At 42.4% G+C, this 18,588-nt stretch overlaps 2 protein-coding genes across 3 annotated transcripts; one reads left to right on the forward strand and one right to left on the reverse strand.

The window, feature by feature from the left end:
• Positions 1 to 699: 699 nt before the first annotated feature.
• tgfb1a (transforming growth factor, beta 1a) lies at positions 700 to 10,953 on the reverse strand. The gene is made up of 6 exons (XM_083985243.1): positions 8,839 to 10,953; positions 4,317 to 4,601; positions 3,964 to 4,201; positions 3,156 to 3,306; positions 1,952 to 2,062; positions 700 to 1,853 (listed from the first exon to the last, which is right to left on the reverse strand). Exons 1-6 carry the CDS (start codon positions 9,164 to 9,166, stop codon positions 1,806 to 1,808), a joined length of 1,161 nt encoding a protein of 386 aa, XP_083841369.1. The 5' UTR covers positions 9,167 to 10,953; the 3' UTR covers positions 700 to 1,805.
• A 3,026-nt stretch (positions 10,954 to 13,979) lies between these two features.
• LOC310995999 (cyclin-dependent kinase-like 1) lies at positions 13,980 to 18,235 on the forward strand (the record flags this gene model as incomplete). Of its 2 annotated transcripts, none has more annotated exons than XM_083985244.1 (9): positions 13,980 to 14,147; positions 14,409 to 14,530; positions 15,480 to 15,552; positions 16,219 to 16,309; positions 16,664 to 16,864; positions 17,067 to 17,149; positions 17,248 to 17,304; positions 17,506 to 17,661; positions 18,140 to 18,235. In XM_083985244.1, the coding sequence occupies 9 exons, from the start codon at positions 13,980 to 13,982 to the stop codon at positions 18,233 to 18,235; spliced, it is 1,047 nt and encodes a 348-aa protein (XP_083841370.1). The 2 variants fall into 2 exon arrangements, with proteins under 2 accessions (XP_083841370.1, XP_083841371.1); XM_083985245.1 differs by having other exon boundaries at positions 17,509 to 17,661.
• Positions 18,236 to 18,588: the final 353 nt, after the last annotated feature.

Consider the following 18,588-nt stretch of genomic DNA (forward strand, 5'->3'; position numbering starts at 1 on the left):
CAGGATCTGTGAAGCCCAGCAGGGTTTGCTGCTCGTCTTCAGTCAGTCTACAGTCGTCCAGTGTAAACAGGCATCCGGTGGTTGCCCAGAAATAGACCACACACACCTGGCATACGCCACGCTTTTCCACTGGTAGGTCTCTCCTCTGACGCTGGACAGTCAGTGCTAACGGCACAACCTGCTTTTGTAAAAATGTAGCATCATGTGTGTTCTGTGCATGCTGGGAGAGGTAATGAGAGACATCTCAGTAGAAATGACTTTATACTGAAAAAGTGGAACAGGAGGTGTGTGCATGCAGGTGGGGGCCCCACTCTGCAGCAAAGGCTGGTGTAGGCTGAACAACAGCCAACTCTCAGTTTCCATGTCTCATGCTCATTTCTCAATTTTATACATATTAAAGTTACATTATGAGCAAAGGTTTTTTACCTAGGCTAATCATAATGCACTGTAAATCAGTTTCCGGGTATTATTCACAATTTTATGTGCGTGCTCATTTCGTCAAATGACAACAACACACACATTATGCATGAACTGACAAGTGCAATACACACACATACTTACTCAACACAGTCCTCCGACAAGTGGAAACATAGCTTGCGGTTTTATATTGCTCACAAAATCTTCCACTCTGACATGATAATTTAACATCAATGTTTATTTCAGATTTTGAAAATATTTACAGTTACAAATTTTAAAAGGTAAGTGCACTATAAAATATGGTAAACTGAAAAAAGGGGTTGGTTTCATTGCTAAAACAAATCAAGCGAAAATTAATTTGTTGTGCAAAAAGCATTACACTTCAGATAAAAGTAAACACTTGTCCTGAAATACAAGGCACTAGATTGCCCCTAATTCACTATGGTAAAAAAAAAAAAAAAGAGAGAGGGAAAAGAACAGCAAACATGTGTAAAACCAACACCACAACCACATCCCCTGACCCTCACCATCTAAAGGCTGGCTGTAAATCCCAAGACGGAGAAAAACATGGTGTCATCGCTTTTACAACCACTAATATTACTCATGGCTTTAACAGCTCGAGGACAAGCTGACATTCAATTATGATGAACACAAACACAGGCATTGTAAAATATCGTGTGGGTTGAACAAACAAACAAAGCAAGTGAAACTGATGGACGGTTCCTGTGATATGTTCGTCAGCTGGAGGGCAGTTCCAGCCTCAACGTCAGAGGGAATTTCCCCAGGTCGGACTGTCCCTGTGATTTTCTGCTGTCCTTATAGGTGGAGCTCTCTCCAAAAACACCTGCAGCATTATTGTCCAGGAAAACCCCACAGCCTCTGTTTTCATTCCTGGGATTTAGCACCGTTGACTATGACCTCTCTAGGAAGATGATGTGGTAAGCAGAAATGTCCCAGACATTCATCTGTAAAAACACATATGTTCTTCCATCGAAGTCATTTTGGTCCTCATGTCCTTTTCCATTGTCAAACTGACACACTTTTACATGTGTATCACCTCTTTAGATATCTGTCCATCCAACAAATAAATTAATTCATTTCAAGACAGATTTTAATACAAGGAAAAATTATATACACATAAAATTATTATCTGTCTATATAAAGAAGTCAATGGTTGGATGCACCTCCAACGTTATAATGGCAGAGTTCACTGGGGGAAAGCTCGACCACAAAGATCATAAAAACGTTGAATATTTTGTTCCCCTCGTCCACATGAATTGTCGTCCTCTGTATCTCTTTCAAATGCTCCTCTCTGTGGTCTCAAATATGACTTCTTCCATCTCTGTGCATGTTTGAGGGGAGGCAGAGCAGTGTGCCGTGTTGTATCTTTAGCTACACTTGCAGGACTTCACAATCATATTGGACAGCTGCTCCACCTGAAGTAAAAAAAGCATCTGTGAGTGTTGCCGTCACGTAAAATGTTGTGTAAACATTTCACCTCACGGTAGAGGTTACTTGGCTGCAGTGTAGGTACCTTGTGTTGCCTGCCCACGTAGTAGAGGATTGGCAGTGGCTCCAGTGCCTCTGGGACACAGCAGGGTTGGGCAGAAGCTCCTGGATTGTGATGCTTGTACAGCGCCAAAATCTGTAAACCATTAATATGAAGGGAAATACAAGAAAACAAAAAAGTTAGCTTAGAATTTCAACACCAACATGACACATGCCAAAGCAACTGTGGACCACCAGTTTGATAAAAATCCGGACGGTAGCCATTTTATTATTTATATTATTATTTAATTGATTATTAACATTGTTAACACTAACATGCACACTGTTTACCAGAGTTTCTCTTACAGATGAATAGTTGCTGTGAATAGTTTTGCCAAGTGATACTTAAAAGGCCATTCCACTGCAATAAGACTAACAATCCAAGATAAGCATGTATTCCAGTAAAACTGTCAAATACATGATATTAATGTATGACTTCAACTGAACAACCACCGACTTCACACTAGCGGCCACTGTGAGGCTTTTGAGCTAAATTCAGTTAGTGCCGATATTTCTCTGGTATATTTATCATGTTAATTCCTTTTGTTAGCAAGCTAACAGCAGACTGGTAAGTGTCACTAAACACTTACGTAGTGCAGCTGAGGCTGCTGGGAAATTTTCATTAGTTGTGCAAGTTTTGGTCATAAACCAAAGTGATAGACAAGTTAACATTTTGACCTGATCGTAGCAATAAAACAGAAAGTTAAGGGGCTCATCAAGGTGATTATAATTATCCCTGAGGGGGATATGACTGTTTGATGTTATAGTAATCCATCCATTCTTGATAGCTAGCGTCGCGCCTGAAATTAATCATGTGATACTAAATATGCCATTATTGAGATACTTTTCTGGTATAATCAATTGTTACATCTATTTAAGTTCCAGGAAACTGAACAATTCTAATCTCAATTCCCAAGAGCCCAAGGTCTTCCAGTTGTGACTGACTAACAGATTGATGTTTCAGCACTAGTTTAAATGCACTTAACAAGCCCTCACTCTCCCATTCAACACAGACATCACCACTTGATGTTTTCCAAGAGTGAATCAAAACAGTCAGTTCAGTAAGCAGAGAACCCGAGCAAATCAATTTGAGAGAGGGCTTTTGATCTGAGCTGAAAAACCACTCTTCTTATCCAGCCATGTAATCAGATGTAGATCATTGCACACTGCACTGAGGTGTTGCACTTTACCTGAGAGTATTTGTTTTCAGCATTCCAGATGTAGGTGCAGGATCCCATGCAGTAGTTGGCATGGTATCCTGTGGGCTTATGTATCCACTTCCAACCCAGATCTTTCCTGAAGTCAATGTACAAGCTCCGCACACAGCAGGTCTCCGTCTGGCTGCATAGGAGAAAACAGCAGAACGTCTTCTGTTAAATGTGATATGTGACGAGATGCTGTTGAGAATTTAAGAGCCTGGCCGCTGTAGGAGGTGCAATTTCGAAATCAGTTTGCCTTGAGGATAGTTTTTATGTACGAACTCACACAACCCGTCAGTGTGCTCATTTCAGCTGCACTGGAGAAGTCTTCCCATCCTACACAAGGCCACTGAGAGTTAGGTATTCACTTAAATGAAAGTTTGTTCGAGCCCAGCCACCTCTTTGTCTGAGGAAAGTGACCGATCAAAGATTCAAGTGTCAGTCCAGCACTGGTGCTCCAGTGCAGCTGTTGGAGTTTAAACCCCCTGATCCTCCTGTCCTGTCCATTTGAGTAAGTAAGATCCTGATGGCCTGGTCATCTGCTTTGCATTGCGGCTTTGGTTTGTGCTAGTGTGTTGGGAGGCCAATTGCAATATGTTTTGTCCCACTAAGGTTAGGGTTAGGGTAGTATGTAATATTATGTAGTTTTTAAAATTATTTCATGGGGATAAACTCGATTTTGCTTGTCACTGCCAATGATGGTGAATCATGGCAATGAGCTATGTTGCCAGGTGCAGCTTTAAAAGTACCAGTGAAATAAAATACAACAGAACAATATGGTATGTGTCGGATCTCTTACGCTGTACACACGTCCGCTGTCACGGAGCGTCTTTTGCGTGTGGTGTGGTGGCTGCTGAAGTTCTGAGGGATGGACATGGTCAGGATGTAGGGTGGCTGCTGCGTCATGAGTTCCATCGGCCCTCCGTCTCCCCTGCCATTTTGGAACCCAGAGATTTCAAAACTGAAGCCGGCGGCGTCAACAATTGGGTCATTCCTGCATCCACAGAACAGACGCAGTTCGAAACCCTGTTCGTCCTCTGGTGAGACAGAAATGTACAACTTACAACAATGGCTCCTTTAGATGTGAAGGTAAATATCATTTGAATTTGGGATGGGTCAAAGTAAATACGAAGAGAAGTCATTATTACTCACCAGGCCCTTGAATCCATTTCTGCAGGGTCTCAGTGACATCAAAGGACAACCACTTGTCTTTCAACTTGTTTTCAACAAAGCGGGAAGCGAGGTACTTGGCCGAGGTCCCCAGACCCTGGTACAGCTCCACCCTCTGCTCACCATTTATTGCGGGTTTCTTGATGAGCATCCGCAGCTCTGCACTGGTCAGCAGGCGGTAATTCCCCACTTTCTGCCGCATCTCAGAGATGTTGAAGAGCATGGTGGCGTTTTTGGAATTTTTGATATTGCCTGTGCCATTGTTAACTGTGTGAGAAAAAACAACTATTTTAGACAAGCGTGTTGTATAAATGCATAAAGGAGAGACACATGGAAAACATACTTGTTCTATGAGCTGATCTGCCTGTTAATTATAATTAATATATTATATCTAATCACTTCCTGATCATTTGTGTACTCCACACTGGCTGTCAATCCATTTTTCTCAAACCAACCTTGAAAAAAAGATGAGGAACCACTTTTACAGAGCAATTGTGATTCAAATGTTCATTGTAGTGTGAACATACTGGTCTGTGGTCCAGTTTTTCAGAATTTCTTGTTTTGTTCTCTAAGCTGTAGAAAGATTATGTCAGAAAATAAAGACACTGGATCAGGACTCTACATGTTACACTCAAACAAACTTCACTTGACTATGCTGTTTCTCTCCTCTCCCTTTATTCTCTGATTTCATGAAAACAATATGAGAGGGACAGAATTTTTTTTTTTTTTTTCTGTGGCCATGCTAGGGCGGTGGAGCTTGTGATCATGGAGCTCTGGTGTGTTTTTGATCGTTGGAAAACCACAATTATAGTCTATACTGTAAACTTACCCTTCACACTAAAACATACTCTTGGCAAAAGAGAGTAGGACTTTTTTAACTAATGAAACATGGAAGTGGGACAAATGGGGAATAGTTCATGAAAACGGGAGTCAACGAGTTTTTTAAACCAGTTAAGATTCTTTTAGCTATTTCTATAATAGGCTACACTTACTTATAGTCTTTATGTTTGCATACTTGGTACACACTACACTGTAATTCATTACACAAAGTACTACTTTTTTGAAAGTTAACTACATGAGAAGATATGAAAATCTTTCAAACTTGATTTTCATATTGCATTACACTGCATACACATAAATGAAATGGAACAGCCATGTTCACAGGGTTACTCAATAATCTCAACTGCAGCCAAACATTCATGTATTCCAGCTGCTGTAAAGTTGACCATAGAGAGTGTTTTGTGTTCTTTCAGTATTGCTGCCCATATTTGCAACTTTTATTCCTCAGCCTGCCCATATCAAGACAGCAGGAACATTCCCCACGCAGAGCTCGACAGAACGCAGAGCCGAGCTACTGAAGGCTTTAACACCATAAATCTAGCAGCGCTACATTACAAAGGATTAAGTCAGGCGGAGACGTGCAGAGATAAGCACAGGAAGGTGGATGATCGAGAGTGAAACACTCTGTAGAAAGGGAGACCGAGAGAAGGTGGGGGGTGTAACTGGGCAAATGCAAAGAAAACAGCAAAGTGAATACAACTTGCAGTTGTGAGGGGTGGAGGAGGAAGGGGTAGAGTGAGTGGGGGTGCAAAGAAATTGGAGATGTGTATCAACAGAGCCTGGGGTCCACTGACAGTCTACTGTGCCTGAGCCTGCCAAAGCCACTCTCAAGTCCAGGAATTACTCTTTGACAGCAGCTCCAACCCTGCCTCACATACTTGTGTTGTATAGAGGATCCCGGCTGTGTCAGGATCATCCATGTCATGGCTGCTTGTGTATCATTTACCACTATGACCATCTGTGTTGTTGCTTAGGTAGTGTTTCACCCCTTGTATTGAAGCCAAAGTGAAACTGAAAAGAGCTGGTGTCGAGTGCAAGGGGAAATGAGATGACATTTTAGTGGTCCCACCCAGAGCAGAGTCAAATGTTTGGGTGTAAGAGCATGAATGGAAACACAGGGAGTCACAAATGTGTATAGTATGTGGAGAACAGTGAAGTGGCACTGATGTACCAAGCAACAACAAGCACGGAAAGTCACCGTCTCCAGCTAGTTTAAGTGAACTCAGATAAATGTGTGAAGGGTTATAGAGAAGTGTTTACGAAACAGGAAATGATGTCACTTCCCCTAAGAAGTATATTGGCTGTAGCACCACAATTACTCTGAAGCTTTATCCTCATTTCTACTTTCCAATTAAGACAGCTTGTATCGTCTCTGGCAGATGATTTCTGAACTGTTCATGTGACTGAATTACAAAAAAAAGTGTGAAAATCTCTTCAAAAGAAGATAAGGTCTCGCTCTTCCAGACAGGGGTAAAGGTAGCACCCTAGTTTGGTGTACTAACATGGGTGTGGGTTGGATTTGTGTGTTGAATCAGGGCCTATCTGCAGGTAAGCTGGGGACAGCTGTTGTGACAGGTAGAGAGACAGCCCTGTAATTACCAGTGGGAGGAACCAGATTCCAGCAACAGGCTAAATACCTGCCTCCTTCATATGCTCAGCTCCACCTTCCAACATCCCACTTGTTCGATGTCTTGTTTCCCCACCTTACCCTGTTCTACACATGGTCTCTGACCCATGATGCTACTCTTCTTCTCCAGAGATATAGCAGCTTCATTACCATGTGAATATGATATCTGGCGTAGCTTCCAAAGGAGCAATGACTTCCCTCTATAAAACAAGCTAAACCATGTTTAATGCAAGAGGTGAATCTGTGTGGGCTTTACTGCTAACCAGCTCAAGGAATTTAGCCTAATGCCCCACACAATTACCATAATGGAGACTGAAACTATTAAGTTATAAATGCTCTGCACACAAATATGCATCCCTGTAGGCTAAAGAGGGGAATCAGTAAAGTCTGAGTCATGCAGTAAAAAGAACCACAAACTAAAACGACCAATAGGATTGTTATTAATTATTGAAAAAAGACATGGGATTCTATTTTAATTACTTCGTTCAAACATGGAGCATCTAACACACACCCTTACATGACTGTGTTTGCAAAACAGTTTGAGCGTAGGCTAGGCCTCCACATGTCCACTTGACATTCACCTTCGTGTGGTGGTTGGCCCTTTTTTCAAGGAGCTACACTGCGGGTTAAGACAGTGGTGTTCTCTGGCATACCACAGAGGTAGGAAACACATGCTCCCCATGGGCACCGCTTGTACCGGACCTGAGTCACTCAAGATCTCAGTGGCCATCAGTCTGTCTTCCTTCCTGCTAAGCTGCCCTGTCACAAACATGCTGCAAACACACTGATAATAGGCTCAGGAAACCCAGCAGAGAGAAGCAAGAGGGGAGGAGAGAGAGAGAGAGAGAGAAAGAGAGAGAGAGACAGATAATCAAGGGCAGAGTCATGAAAATTGAATGGGAAATGATGAGGACGAAAGAGAAAGAGACATGGAGAACAGGTGACAAAATTAGCAACGGGAGAATCCAATGCTCAAGTTACAGGAACCCTCCAGTCCCTGTGACAGACAGACAGAGAGAGAGAGAGAGAGAAATAGAAAATGAAAGAGAGAAGGAAACAGGGTGAGGGTGAAGGAGTATACATTGCATGTCTTCTCTAATCTCATTTTTCTATTTTCCCTCCTGTTCTTTGGTTTTCATCTAAGCAGAACAAAATCATGCCCTTCATTCCCAAAGTTCTTTTGTTCTCCCTGTGCTGTTGCAGTCTCCTGAGCAGGGTCCATCCACTCAAGTCCTCCTTTTGAAGTGCGGGATAAAAGAGGGATAGTGTGGATGCCTGCCTGATGGGGTGAGGAGTATGGGCATGTAGAGAACAATGGAGTAAAGAAACAAAACCCAGAAAATATGTTTATCATAATAGTTTGAGAGTCATTGCATAATTAAAGCCAAAAAACTATTTGGCTGAACAAGCAGCTTTTGCACGCTAGCCAAACAAACAGCGCTAATAAAGCTGTAAAAATGCCGTAGATACCACGAAAGCAACATAGAGCATTAGACCAGATGCAACTCACAGTGCTGCTAACTTGTAACGCCTGTGATCTCTGAACTCTCAAGCTGCCTGAAGATGTTGGGTGGAGATCAGAAGAGGTACACATGTTGAGGGAATTTATGGACAAGATTGGAATTGACACCAGCCATCGGGCAAATGGTGATTAATTTGGGCAGGAGCCGCCAGGTTGGTGCATATCAGCGACTAAGATAGGGCTAACTTATGGACAATATGGGCCAACAAAATGATGTTGTTACCAAGTGGATTAAAACAACACTATCTCAGATGTTTTGTTTTTGATACAATTATGTTTCAGAGTTCTCATTCAAAAGGACACCTGTTGATGTGTGTGTGTGTGTGTGTGTGTGTGTCTTGAGCAGTGTGCCTTACGTGCCTGTATATGTAGGAGCGTAAATCAGTCATACCATTACTTAACATTCTTAGTGCTGTAGTAAAGCCATCAGCAGCTGCCTCTGTTCTTGACAATGAGTGTTCATGTGTGTACAGTGCATGACTTATTGCTGCTCTAAGTCTGAGTCCGGTACTCACAAATGCTGAACTTGTGCAGCACCTTGGCGAAGTACTCCTCCTCCTCTTGTTCTGTGACGAAGTCAGTCTGGACCTCAGTCTGCTGCTCCTTTAGCATCTCCTTTGTGCTGTTGTAGAGGGACAACAGAGTGGAAGGGATGTCCTCGTCGTCCCCAGTCTGATCAGGCTGAGGCTCTTTTGGCAAGCGCAGTTTGCTGAGGATCTGGCTCCTGATCGCCTCAATGCGCTTTTTCTTCACCATCTCCAAGTCCACTGTCTTACATGTAGACATACCACTTACGTTGCCTACCAGGTACCAAACCATAAGCGTCAGCAGTGCCAGCTTCATGGTACCAAACTGACTGTAACCACTTCTGTGCTTTGGTTTTCGGCAAATCCTCACCTCACTTCGTCTTTCACTGCCTGACTCCAGCCAGGGATGCTTAGCAAATAATGATTCACTCTGGGAAGAGTTGTGACTGACGCAAGGTATTAACACACCACAGAACAATTAAAGCAATGTGGAAAGTCCTGAAGCTTCTGGACTATGTGCGCCACTGCTGTCACTACTGCTGTGAAAACCACCTACGTTTTCTGACTTCCTTACATAGAAGCAGGTGGAGAGACAAACAGTGGGCAGACAGACATCGAGTGATGAACCAGCCTCTGACTCAGCCACACAGGTAACACAATGATGTCTCAGACACTGAAGTTACTCCACAGCAGAGCTGTCAAATCCTCATCCAAACCGGCACACAGACAGGGCCTCCAAGACTCAGAAGACCTCTCCGGTACCCATCAGTCCAAAACAAGCTGCCAACAGTAAAACAACAATACTACACAGAGCTGGTTCTGTACTCACAGACCCACTTGTGATTGATATTTACCAGCCTCTACTTGCAATATTGACATGAAACCAGTCTAACTGTATGCAAGTTTACCTCCACTTATCAGCTCAGTGCCGTACTGGTCAGCAGGCAGTCTCTCTCTACATGTCCCCTGAGACAAGATAATCTGAAGCAAGTTGTTCAACAGTAAATTAATGAGTGGTGTTGGCAACTTGTTTACATCCGAAACTAAAGCTTTACAATGGACACGGCTTCCTGTCCTCTTTGACCCACAAGGGCTCTTCAAAGGTCTTTCAGGACTATTCTGTAAATATATAGTGTCTAATGCCTCTGTTAATGTCTCTACAGAAGGCACACTAGCAATTATATGTCCTCTGCTGAAAGTGTAAAAATGGCCTTCCTATTTCTCTGTTTTTGAAGTTTGATCAGATGACCTCTGGCTTCCTTCACAGCCCAGATAAAACTCTCAGGGGCTTTGAGTGAACTCAGCGCTGATCAACTACCCACAGTGAGGGAAAAGAAAGTATAATGTACTATTTAAACTTCTCACTTACATCAACTTTCTACAGCAGTTAGAAATCTATATAGCCAAGCCATTAAAATTATTCCCTACAGAAAACATTTAACAAACTTGTATCGCTCTCTTCTGACTACCTCTTTTTAGCACTAATAGCATGTGATCTGTGTACAGCTGCAGTTCACCAGAAATTGCTTTCAACGCCTCCGACTCATGCCTACTTCACAGAGAGAGCAGCTGTCTCTGTGTCTTCACTCTCAAACAAATTTCAAAGGAGGTTAAATCGAAAGCCTACGCTCAAACAAAATAATACGACAGTGTAACGGCTACTATGACATAAAACAGCGAAACTCTCTGCCTGTCAGTGACAAACTGTCCTCCTGTAACATAAGATTAAGTTTGACAAACCTCCTCTTTAAATGAGTGTACCATCCAGACACAGCAGCAGTACCGACAGCAGTAGCAAATGTAACAGTCCTTCTAAGCTCACGCTGTGTTGGGAATCAGATTGCTGTCTCGCCTGGGTCCTCTCTCCTCTCTATCCATCCATCGGTATCACCTCGTTTATGCCCTCTACAGCTCCTTCACACCTCCCCTCTCGAGCCTCCTCTGACACAACTCCCTATTCACACCTTTGTATAACTCCCTGCCTCTCTCCTCGTGAGCTCCCTCTTTCCTAGTGCTTGTCAGAGCTTGCTGGTGACAAAGTGATTTGTGGGAGCTCTGAGCTCAGCTAACTTTTCTCTGCCTCTTTCTCTCTCTCGCTCTCTCTCTCCCTCTAACTCTTCTTTTTTTCAGGTTCCTGTTACTCGTCTATTAGAGCGAGGAGCTCTCCGCCCAGGAAATGAGGGTAACGGCCGCAGTGTAAAACATCTGCTGTTTAACAGAGTTGTGTTGCCTGCCTCTTGTCCACATCAGGAAGCCATGAGCTGAACACACTGAATTACAGATTTTTAGAAGGACCAGCTCTCTCTCTCTCACACACACACACACACTCTCTGGCCTGTCTGAGATCGGGGCAATGATGACTGACAATGTCAACAAGCCCTGCATGGCACTAGTGTCTCGCCAACCGACCGCCACATTTACCTGGTGGCTGTGAAGGTGAATGTCTGCCAGGCCGAAGAACTGAGGCACTTATGGGACAAGCTGGTCTAAAAGTAGAAGGGTGAATTTCAAGGGATGGAAAGCCAACAGGGCAGGACCGTGTGGTGCACTGCCCTTGGTCTGAATGTTTTTTAGAGGTTGGATTGTGTATTTTCAAAGGGAAGGCAGACTAAAACAAACCGGTGATGGTTTCAATCATCTTGTTTCTGTCTGAAGGATGATTCAAAGGGAAGAAATAAAGATAGTAAATTGCCATTGTAGTCTTTGGTCTTGTTTTTTTTTAGATTTTCCCCAAATGTCTTTCCCATGGATGTCTATTGTCCTCCATTCACTGGTACAGTTATAAAGAATGAGCTATTCATCTATCAGTGGAAATACAGGGTGACATTTGACATGAGGAAACTCAAGGCAAAAATCCCCTAGAACAACAGCTAACCTGTAATAAGAAACAGAAAACAATGTACTGTTCAACAGTGAGAACTGCACTTTATCTCTGATTACCACCATGACAATATTGACATTAAAATGAGGGTAGCGATCAAATGTCAACAGCCAGTACTGTAACTTGACTTGTTGTATGGCTCCATAGGATCTTTGATTGGTAAGTACTGCCACCTGATGGTCAAAGATGATATGGTATTTATAGAAGCACAAATGCTTTACCTTTTGTGGTTGACATCTGTCTTCAACCTCAAGACTTATGTTAAATATTTTGTTTATTTTTTTTTATCTGTGTTTATATTTCCATCTATATGTATTTTTTTCTTACATTAACTAAATGTGTGGTATCATTGCATTGATGGGGGAGATAACTGTCATAACAAACAGATCATAACATACAGATCTTCTCCTTGCATCATCTGAGAAATAAAATGACCACAGTAAAAAAGAAAAAAAGAAAAGAAAAATGTTGACCCCCCCCCCCAGATCAAAGCTGTATTAGCTTAGTATTGTGAACTGTTACATTCTTTTTTAACAACATATTTCAAGTAGCTACATAGTCTGACCCCTTTCTACAGGTCTTTTAACAGCAGTCTCTGAACATAACAACCACCACCATGCCTTACTGACTCTGTATAACCAACAGGTCTCACCAGTCTGCCATGGGGCATTTCATACCCTTCACCACAAGGCCTTGATGCCAGCATCTCGAGGTGTCTGTGAGTCTCCGAGCACAAAAGTGCAACAAGGGCTGCTTTCCCATCATTCACTGTGAAGTCCTAAATCGTGTGATTCTGCAGAGGATCCCACAGAGCTGTGGCAAGCCCCAAAGTCTTGGAGCCAGACGGGCCGAGGGAGGATGCTGGGAGAAAAAATATTCACAGTCAACAGAGAGATCAGTAACAGTCTATAACTCCTGTCACCACATGAGAGCACCACACATTTCACATGGCTCAAAGCAGGAATAAACACTCCAAAAGTAAAAGTTCTACATTGAAAAGCTTATAAAAGTAAAAGTGCAGATGTGTTATAGGATTGTCATCAGTGGTAATATGATCATATAATCTTGGATTATGTTTGCTTTTTAATTAACGCTGACTCATTATATCAGTAGGCTAGTAGGCTAAAAGCGACCGCTCTCTGGCCTGTCAGGCATCTGAAGAATCAAATGAATCCTTTTTGTCCCCTTTTTGCTGCTGTAACTTCCTCACTGTAGTGTAGTAGCCTATTAGAAATTATCTGAATGTATAGGCCAAACAATTGAGTGTCTTAAAAAATATAAGAAAATACGTTTTCACACAAACAGCACTGTACCGGTGTAATTTCTAACATAGTCTGTTATTTAGTTTATCTTACTAGTACTTAATACACTAGTCAGTAGAAATAGAAAACGGTCGGTCTGTTTAACCACCTCACCTGTCCCCCCATGGTCGGCCCCCCTGTCTCCATGGATACCACGCACGTGTACTCGCCTGCGTGTTTTAACAAACGTAGCCAGCTCTGTGAATTGGTGTCCTGCGCCGCATCGCGTCGTGTCGTGTCGTTGTTGCCCTTCTCTGCTTAATTTGTAAAGGGTAAGTTAAACAAGGTTATTGCGCAGAGGATTGTTTTTGTGTTTGTGAATGTAGGAGACAGGCTCAAAACAGAAGTAAGATAGAAATGAAGAGTTAAGAGTGAGTGGACTGTGGTGGAGGTAAATCGTTGCTAAGGGAGTGACGTGACAACGCACAGGACGAGGAGACAGCGGAGGGAGCGAGTAAAACAGAGACAGTGGGGGACCTCGGCAACAATAATCCCCACTGAAGTTTTTTGTTTTTTGCTGCGATATGTAGCTATGCGGACTTTTGGTGTACTTAAATCATCCGCAGAGTCGATGCTGACTTGTCCATGAAGACCCTGTCCGTTTCTGGTGGACAGGTGAGTGAGCGCCTCAGCCTGTAGGTTGTGGTTGTGGCACACAAAAAGAAAACTGCTCCTGTAGATTTTTTCTGTATAACAACACAGGTCCTTTGGACTTTGGTATTACCTATAGGTTAAGACCTTTCTAAGGTGATTCATGATAAATAAATAAAAAATCCTTGAACCACTTTTGAAAGATGAAGGAAATACCATAGATGTGCATGATGTTGCTCTATTTGGGTAGTGATGAAAATCAACAGAGAGAACTCATGTGTTCACTTGAGGTAGTGACGTAATAACCTTAAAGAGCTGATTTTGTCTTTTGACAGGTGACAAATGCTGATTGCCCAATGGAGAAATATGAAAAGCAGGGCAAAATTGGTGAGGGCTCCTATGGCGTGGTGTTCAAATGCAGACATAGAGATACTGGCCAGATCGTGGCCATCAAGAAGTTTGTGGAATCTGAAGACGACCCGGTCATCAAGAAGATAGCACTGAGAGAAATACGTATGCTGAAGGTGAGAGGAGATTAGGATCACCCACTAGTATCAAGTTTAATCAGACTGCAGGTGGATTTGCACAGACACACATGCACTCAATAAGTTATATGAGGTGTATTTTAAAACGATTCAAATAAAAGGAAATTGTGCTAAAAGAAAAGATAAAAGCCATAAGCACTATGTTCTGTGTAATTAAACATTTAATTAAAGAATGTGTCCATATTTTGGGCTGTGAAGTGCTGACACCTATTCTCTCCATATTCTGTGTTTGTCCTGCAGCAGCTGAAACATGTGAATTTGGTCAACCTGCTGGAGGTCTTCAGGAGGAAAAGACGGCTCCACTTGGTGTTTGAGTTCTGTGAACAGACGGTCCTCAATGAGCTGGACAAACACCCTCGAGGGTAGGTCAGGGGCAGCACTGTGGCTCAGACATCCAACAAACTGTCTTCAGAGGTCTTTTGTGTAACCACTTTTAGGATCCATGACAAAATTGCAGAGGCAGAGAGTAAGTAAGTGCGTTTCCACAAGGTCTGTGATACATTTCTGAGGTATCTGTGTTTATTATAAGATAACTATCCAGAAATCTGTTTTGAAAAAAATGTCATTATATGAACAACGAGTAGAATTAGAATTTACTAAAGCAGTTTTTCCCCCTCCTTCCTTTAATCATTCCTTATCTGTACAGAAGCGCCGTTTGAACACATGATTTTAGTTTTAATGTTGTTTCTTTTACATTGTGGTATGGTCACTTGCTTACAAAAGGTCAAGGACCTACTGTAAACAATTCTGCAAAAGGTGGGAGACATTTGTTTACCATGCAGTTTAGGTTATACCACAGTGTGTGAATTTATTTATTAAGAGCACTGCTTTAGAGAGTGGAGGTAGAAAGGAGCATGACAAATTACAAAGAGGGAGTGAATACTGTTGCCAAGAGATTTCAGACGTAGAAATGCCAGCAGCAAAGTCTGGGAGGAGTAGTTTAGACTAAAGCAAAAGATTAAAGTATTTAGGGTTCTTCCCTTCTCTCCGTGCTTTGAGCACTCCTCATTCCATCTATGGCCACATCATAAAATTGTAGTTTCATTTTTTCATGTCCAAGTTTAAGCTACAATAGCTGCTGTCTGTCCATTTCTCCTTTTCTCACAAGGCTGTGCAGCAGAAACTCTAGCTGCTCCTGAAAACAAAGGCCCTGTTGCTGTAGAGACAGGCCTAAGGTTACCCGGGTGACAAGAGGGCCATGAGAAGCACCTCTTCTTTTCTTAAATTGTGGAAGTAATAGATGAAGAAAACTTGTGTTTGTTTCTCTGAGTCTACAACAATCAGTATTCCTTTGTCTGTTGCTGTCTGCAGGGTGCCTGAAGCTCAGCTGAAAAGTATAGTGTGGCAGACTCTGCAGGCTGTCAACTTCTGCCACAAACACAATGTCAGTACATATTTCATTTAATAACCTGTGTAGCTTTCATATGTTTTCTTTCAGTGTTTGTGTTTGTGTAGTAAAGGATTAGTTGTAGCGTTTTCAAGACTGATGATACTTTAATGCCATTTGTGCCATTTGTGCGTTAACGGCCTCTGCAATCACTTCCTTCTCTCCATACTGTTATCCACAAAGTTATCCATTCCTAGTGTGACTACAGGGTAAAAGAAAGGAGACAAAGTCCACAACTTCATGTTAGCTCAGGTTGATTGTAAAATGTATCCATAGTAAAACACACACTGGGTTTTTTGTCCCATGTATCAGTTGTTCATATGGCATCTGATTATTGTTTTGGTGAATCGACTCATCAGCTGAATCAATCAAGCTATTATTTCATGTAAATTCTTTGGTTAAGTAGTTAAGTTGCTTGAAATATATTTCCCTGTGATAAAATTTTACTCAATTCCTGAATATTTGCATGGAAAGCCTCTGAGAACTGATTGAAGCTGCCCATAGGTTTCAGCATTACAATTAGTATAGTTTTATCATCTCTTGCTATTGTTCCTCCACACTAATTCCTATTCTGTCGACCTTAATATAAGCCTCTTTCAGTGTCACAAGGAGTCTGTGTATCATGTTGCCTAAATCCCTGATCCCTGTGCGTTTATGTTCCAGTGCATCCACCGTGATGTGAAGCCAGAGAACATCCTCCTGACCAAAACCGGAGTCATCAAGCTCTGCGACTTTGGCTTCGCCCGCATTCTGAGTACGTCATCCAGACAGCCAGTGCTTTTATGTGCATTTAGTGTTACTGCACCTCTACTGACTTATTCAGCACCAAACCTTTATCATCTCCTCCTCACTTTCAGTGTTTCAATAAATGCATTGCAAAGGGGGAGCATCAGGCCAGTTAGTTCGTCTTTGTGCACTGTGTCTCTGTTTACCCTTCCTGCCTAAGGTTTCAGTGTCAAGTTACCATACATTAACATGCAGTCCATCAGCATGCCTTGTAATCCCTGCCTCTACAATGTACGTGTTATTTAGTGTTCATTATTCAGTATCTTAAGTGTGTTTCTATTCAAGTCATCTACATCTCTGTGTGTGTTGCTGCTACACTCAGCGGGACCAGAGGATGACTACACGGACTACGTAGCGACCCGCTGGTACCGGGCCCCTGAACTGCTTGTTGGAGACACTCAGTACGGACCTCCTGTCGATGTGTGGGCTCTGGGCTGTGTCTTCGCTGAGCTGCTTCATGGGAATCCACTCTGGCCGGGGAAGTCTGACGTTGACCAGCTCTACCTCATCCGAAAAACCCTAGGTACACTGTGAAGGGGTCATATCATCTGTACAGATGCTTAAAGAAAATTATCTATCTCAAGATATACTAAAACTTGCTTGCATAAAACCTGACGCTCACTATGTTTTGCTTCAGCATCTGCCTAACCATTTACCCAATGCAACCACTGATGTGAATTTGGGAAGCGGATGAAGATTGATGATTATCTTGTTTCTGATCTCAGGTGACCTGATCCCTCGTCACCAGCAGGTCTTCCGCTCTAACGTTTTCTTCAGTGGAGTCAGTATTCCTGAACCTGACACAATGGTACAAACCCCACTGTTAGCATGTTGAAGGCATATGTTGTTAATGTGATGGCGTTAGTGGTTTAGGTGTAGTTTTTCACCATTTATTTGTGCTCCTAGGAGCCCTTGGAAAAGCGCTTCCATGGAGTGCCCCCTCATGCCCTCCAGGTTATGAAGGTATGTTTGCAGGTATACATTACAATACTGTATGTTGGCCAATAAGTAGCAAGCACAGAAATGCTGCAGCATGTTTGAGGTAGACACTGTCCGTCACAATTCTTTAATCAACCAAATGAAGTTATCCTTTTTGAAAAATATTGAAGTTATAATTTTAGGTTGATAAATGGATATCTGAATATTGTATCATCTCTGTGTGAGCAGTTATGCCTGGTGATGGACCCTTCTCTCCGGTTGTCATGTGAAGAGCTGCTTGAGCTGCCCTACTTCCAGGAAGAAGGAGGAGTCAACTGGGGCCGCGAGAGTGAGCGCCCAGGAAGACGACATGATAAAGGGACCCGACGGAGACAGGCAGGGGTTAGTATGGAGCATGGTGTCTTATGGTGGAATAAATTCTATCCATCTGATCTTGAAAGAAATAATTCCCATAACCCTGAACATCTGACTGTGCTACCCTGCTACGGCCAAGCACCTAACCTCTACCTCCTGTAAATCTGGACCATCCCGTTAGAGTCCACCAAAACTGTGTCAATACTAAAAATATGATAAAATATGATATAGAGCTTATATTTTCCTGTCCATATGAGGGCTGCTTCCAGCAAATTACTTATTTGCCATAGATTGTCACTTGTATGAATTTAGAATGACCACAGATGCTGATTTCCAAAGGAATAAACTAGCAGTTTTAAACACCCACAAGGACAAAGACAATCCCTCTTACCTTACACTATGAGCCACCCTGTTGAAGCATCATCTTAATAATTAAAAATGTTTGAGTTGTGTACAGGAGATAGTGGGGTTTACTCGGAGGATCTCTCTCTCTCTCTCTCTCTAGGCACAGTACCTGCCTCAGTTACCAAACAGCAACATCTCACCAGCACCAGATGTCAAGAAACAGGTGAAGCATAAATATCACCTGCCCAACATTTAGCCAAGCCACAAAGTGCTTCATAAGTTTGTGGCTGAACTGGGAAACATGGAACATGGACCTGTGCAATTATCTGAATACAGTTCAATTTTAAAATATGTGCATTCGTGGTATGTGAGAAAGACTATTTTTTACTTCTGTGACCACTTTCACTCACCCTCGGACATTATCTGATAATTCTTTGTTGGTTAGGGCATTTGTATCAGTTGCAGGTTAGGCAACACACCTATGTTACCATCACCAAAGAATGCACACTCCATGTGTCAATGCTGAAGACACTTTGCACACAATGGGCACTGCATTTTAACAGCTCTATAAAATCACATTAAATGTCTTAGTAAAATCACTGGTGTGCC

This window comes from Trachurus trachurus (assembly GCF_905171665.1).
Source record: "Trachurus trachurus genome assembly, chromosome: 13".
Taxonomy (NCBI): domain Eukaryota; kingdom Metazoa; phylum Chordata; class Actinopteri; order Carangiformes; family Carangidae; genus Trachurus; species Trachurus trachurus.

Bases quoted from the DNA above. Each gene is read 5' to 3' on its own strand.
- tgfb1a (XM_083985243.1), bottom strand. From the start codon at position 9,166: ATGAAGCTGGCACTGCTGACGCTTATGGTTTGGTACCTGGTAGGCAAC. The intron at 3,307-3,963 runs GTAAGAGATCCG...TCTCCTATGCAG, and splicing joins ACAGCGGACGTGTGTACAGC to CCAGACGGAGACCTGCTGTG. The intron at 1,854-1,951 runs GTACCTACACTG...TTTTTACTTCAG, and splicing joins ACGTGGGCAGGCAACACAAG to GTGGAGCAGCTGTCCAATAT.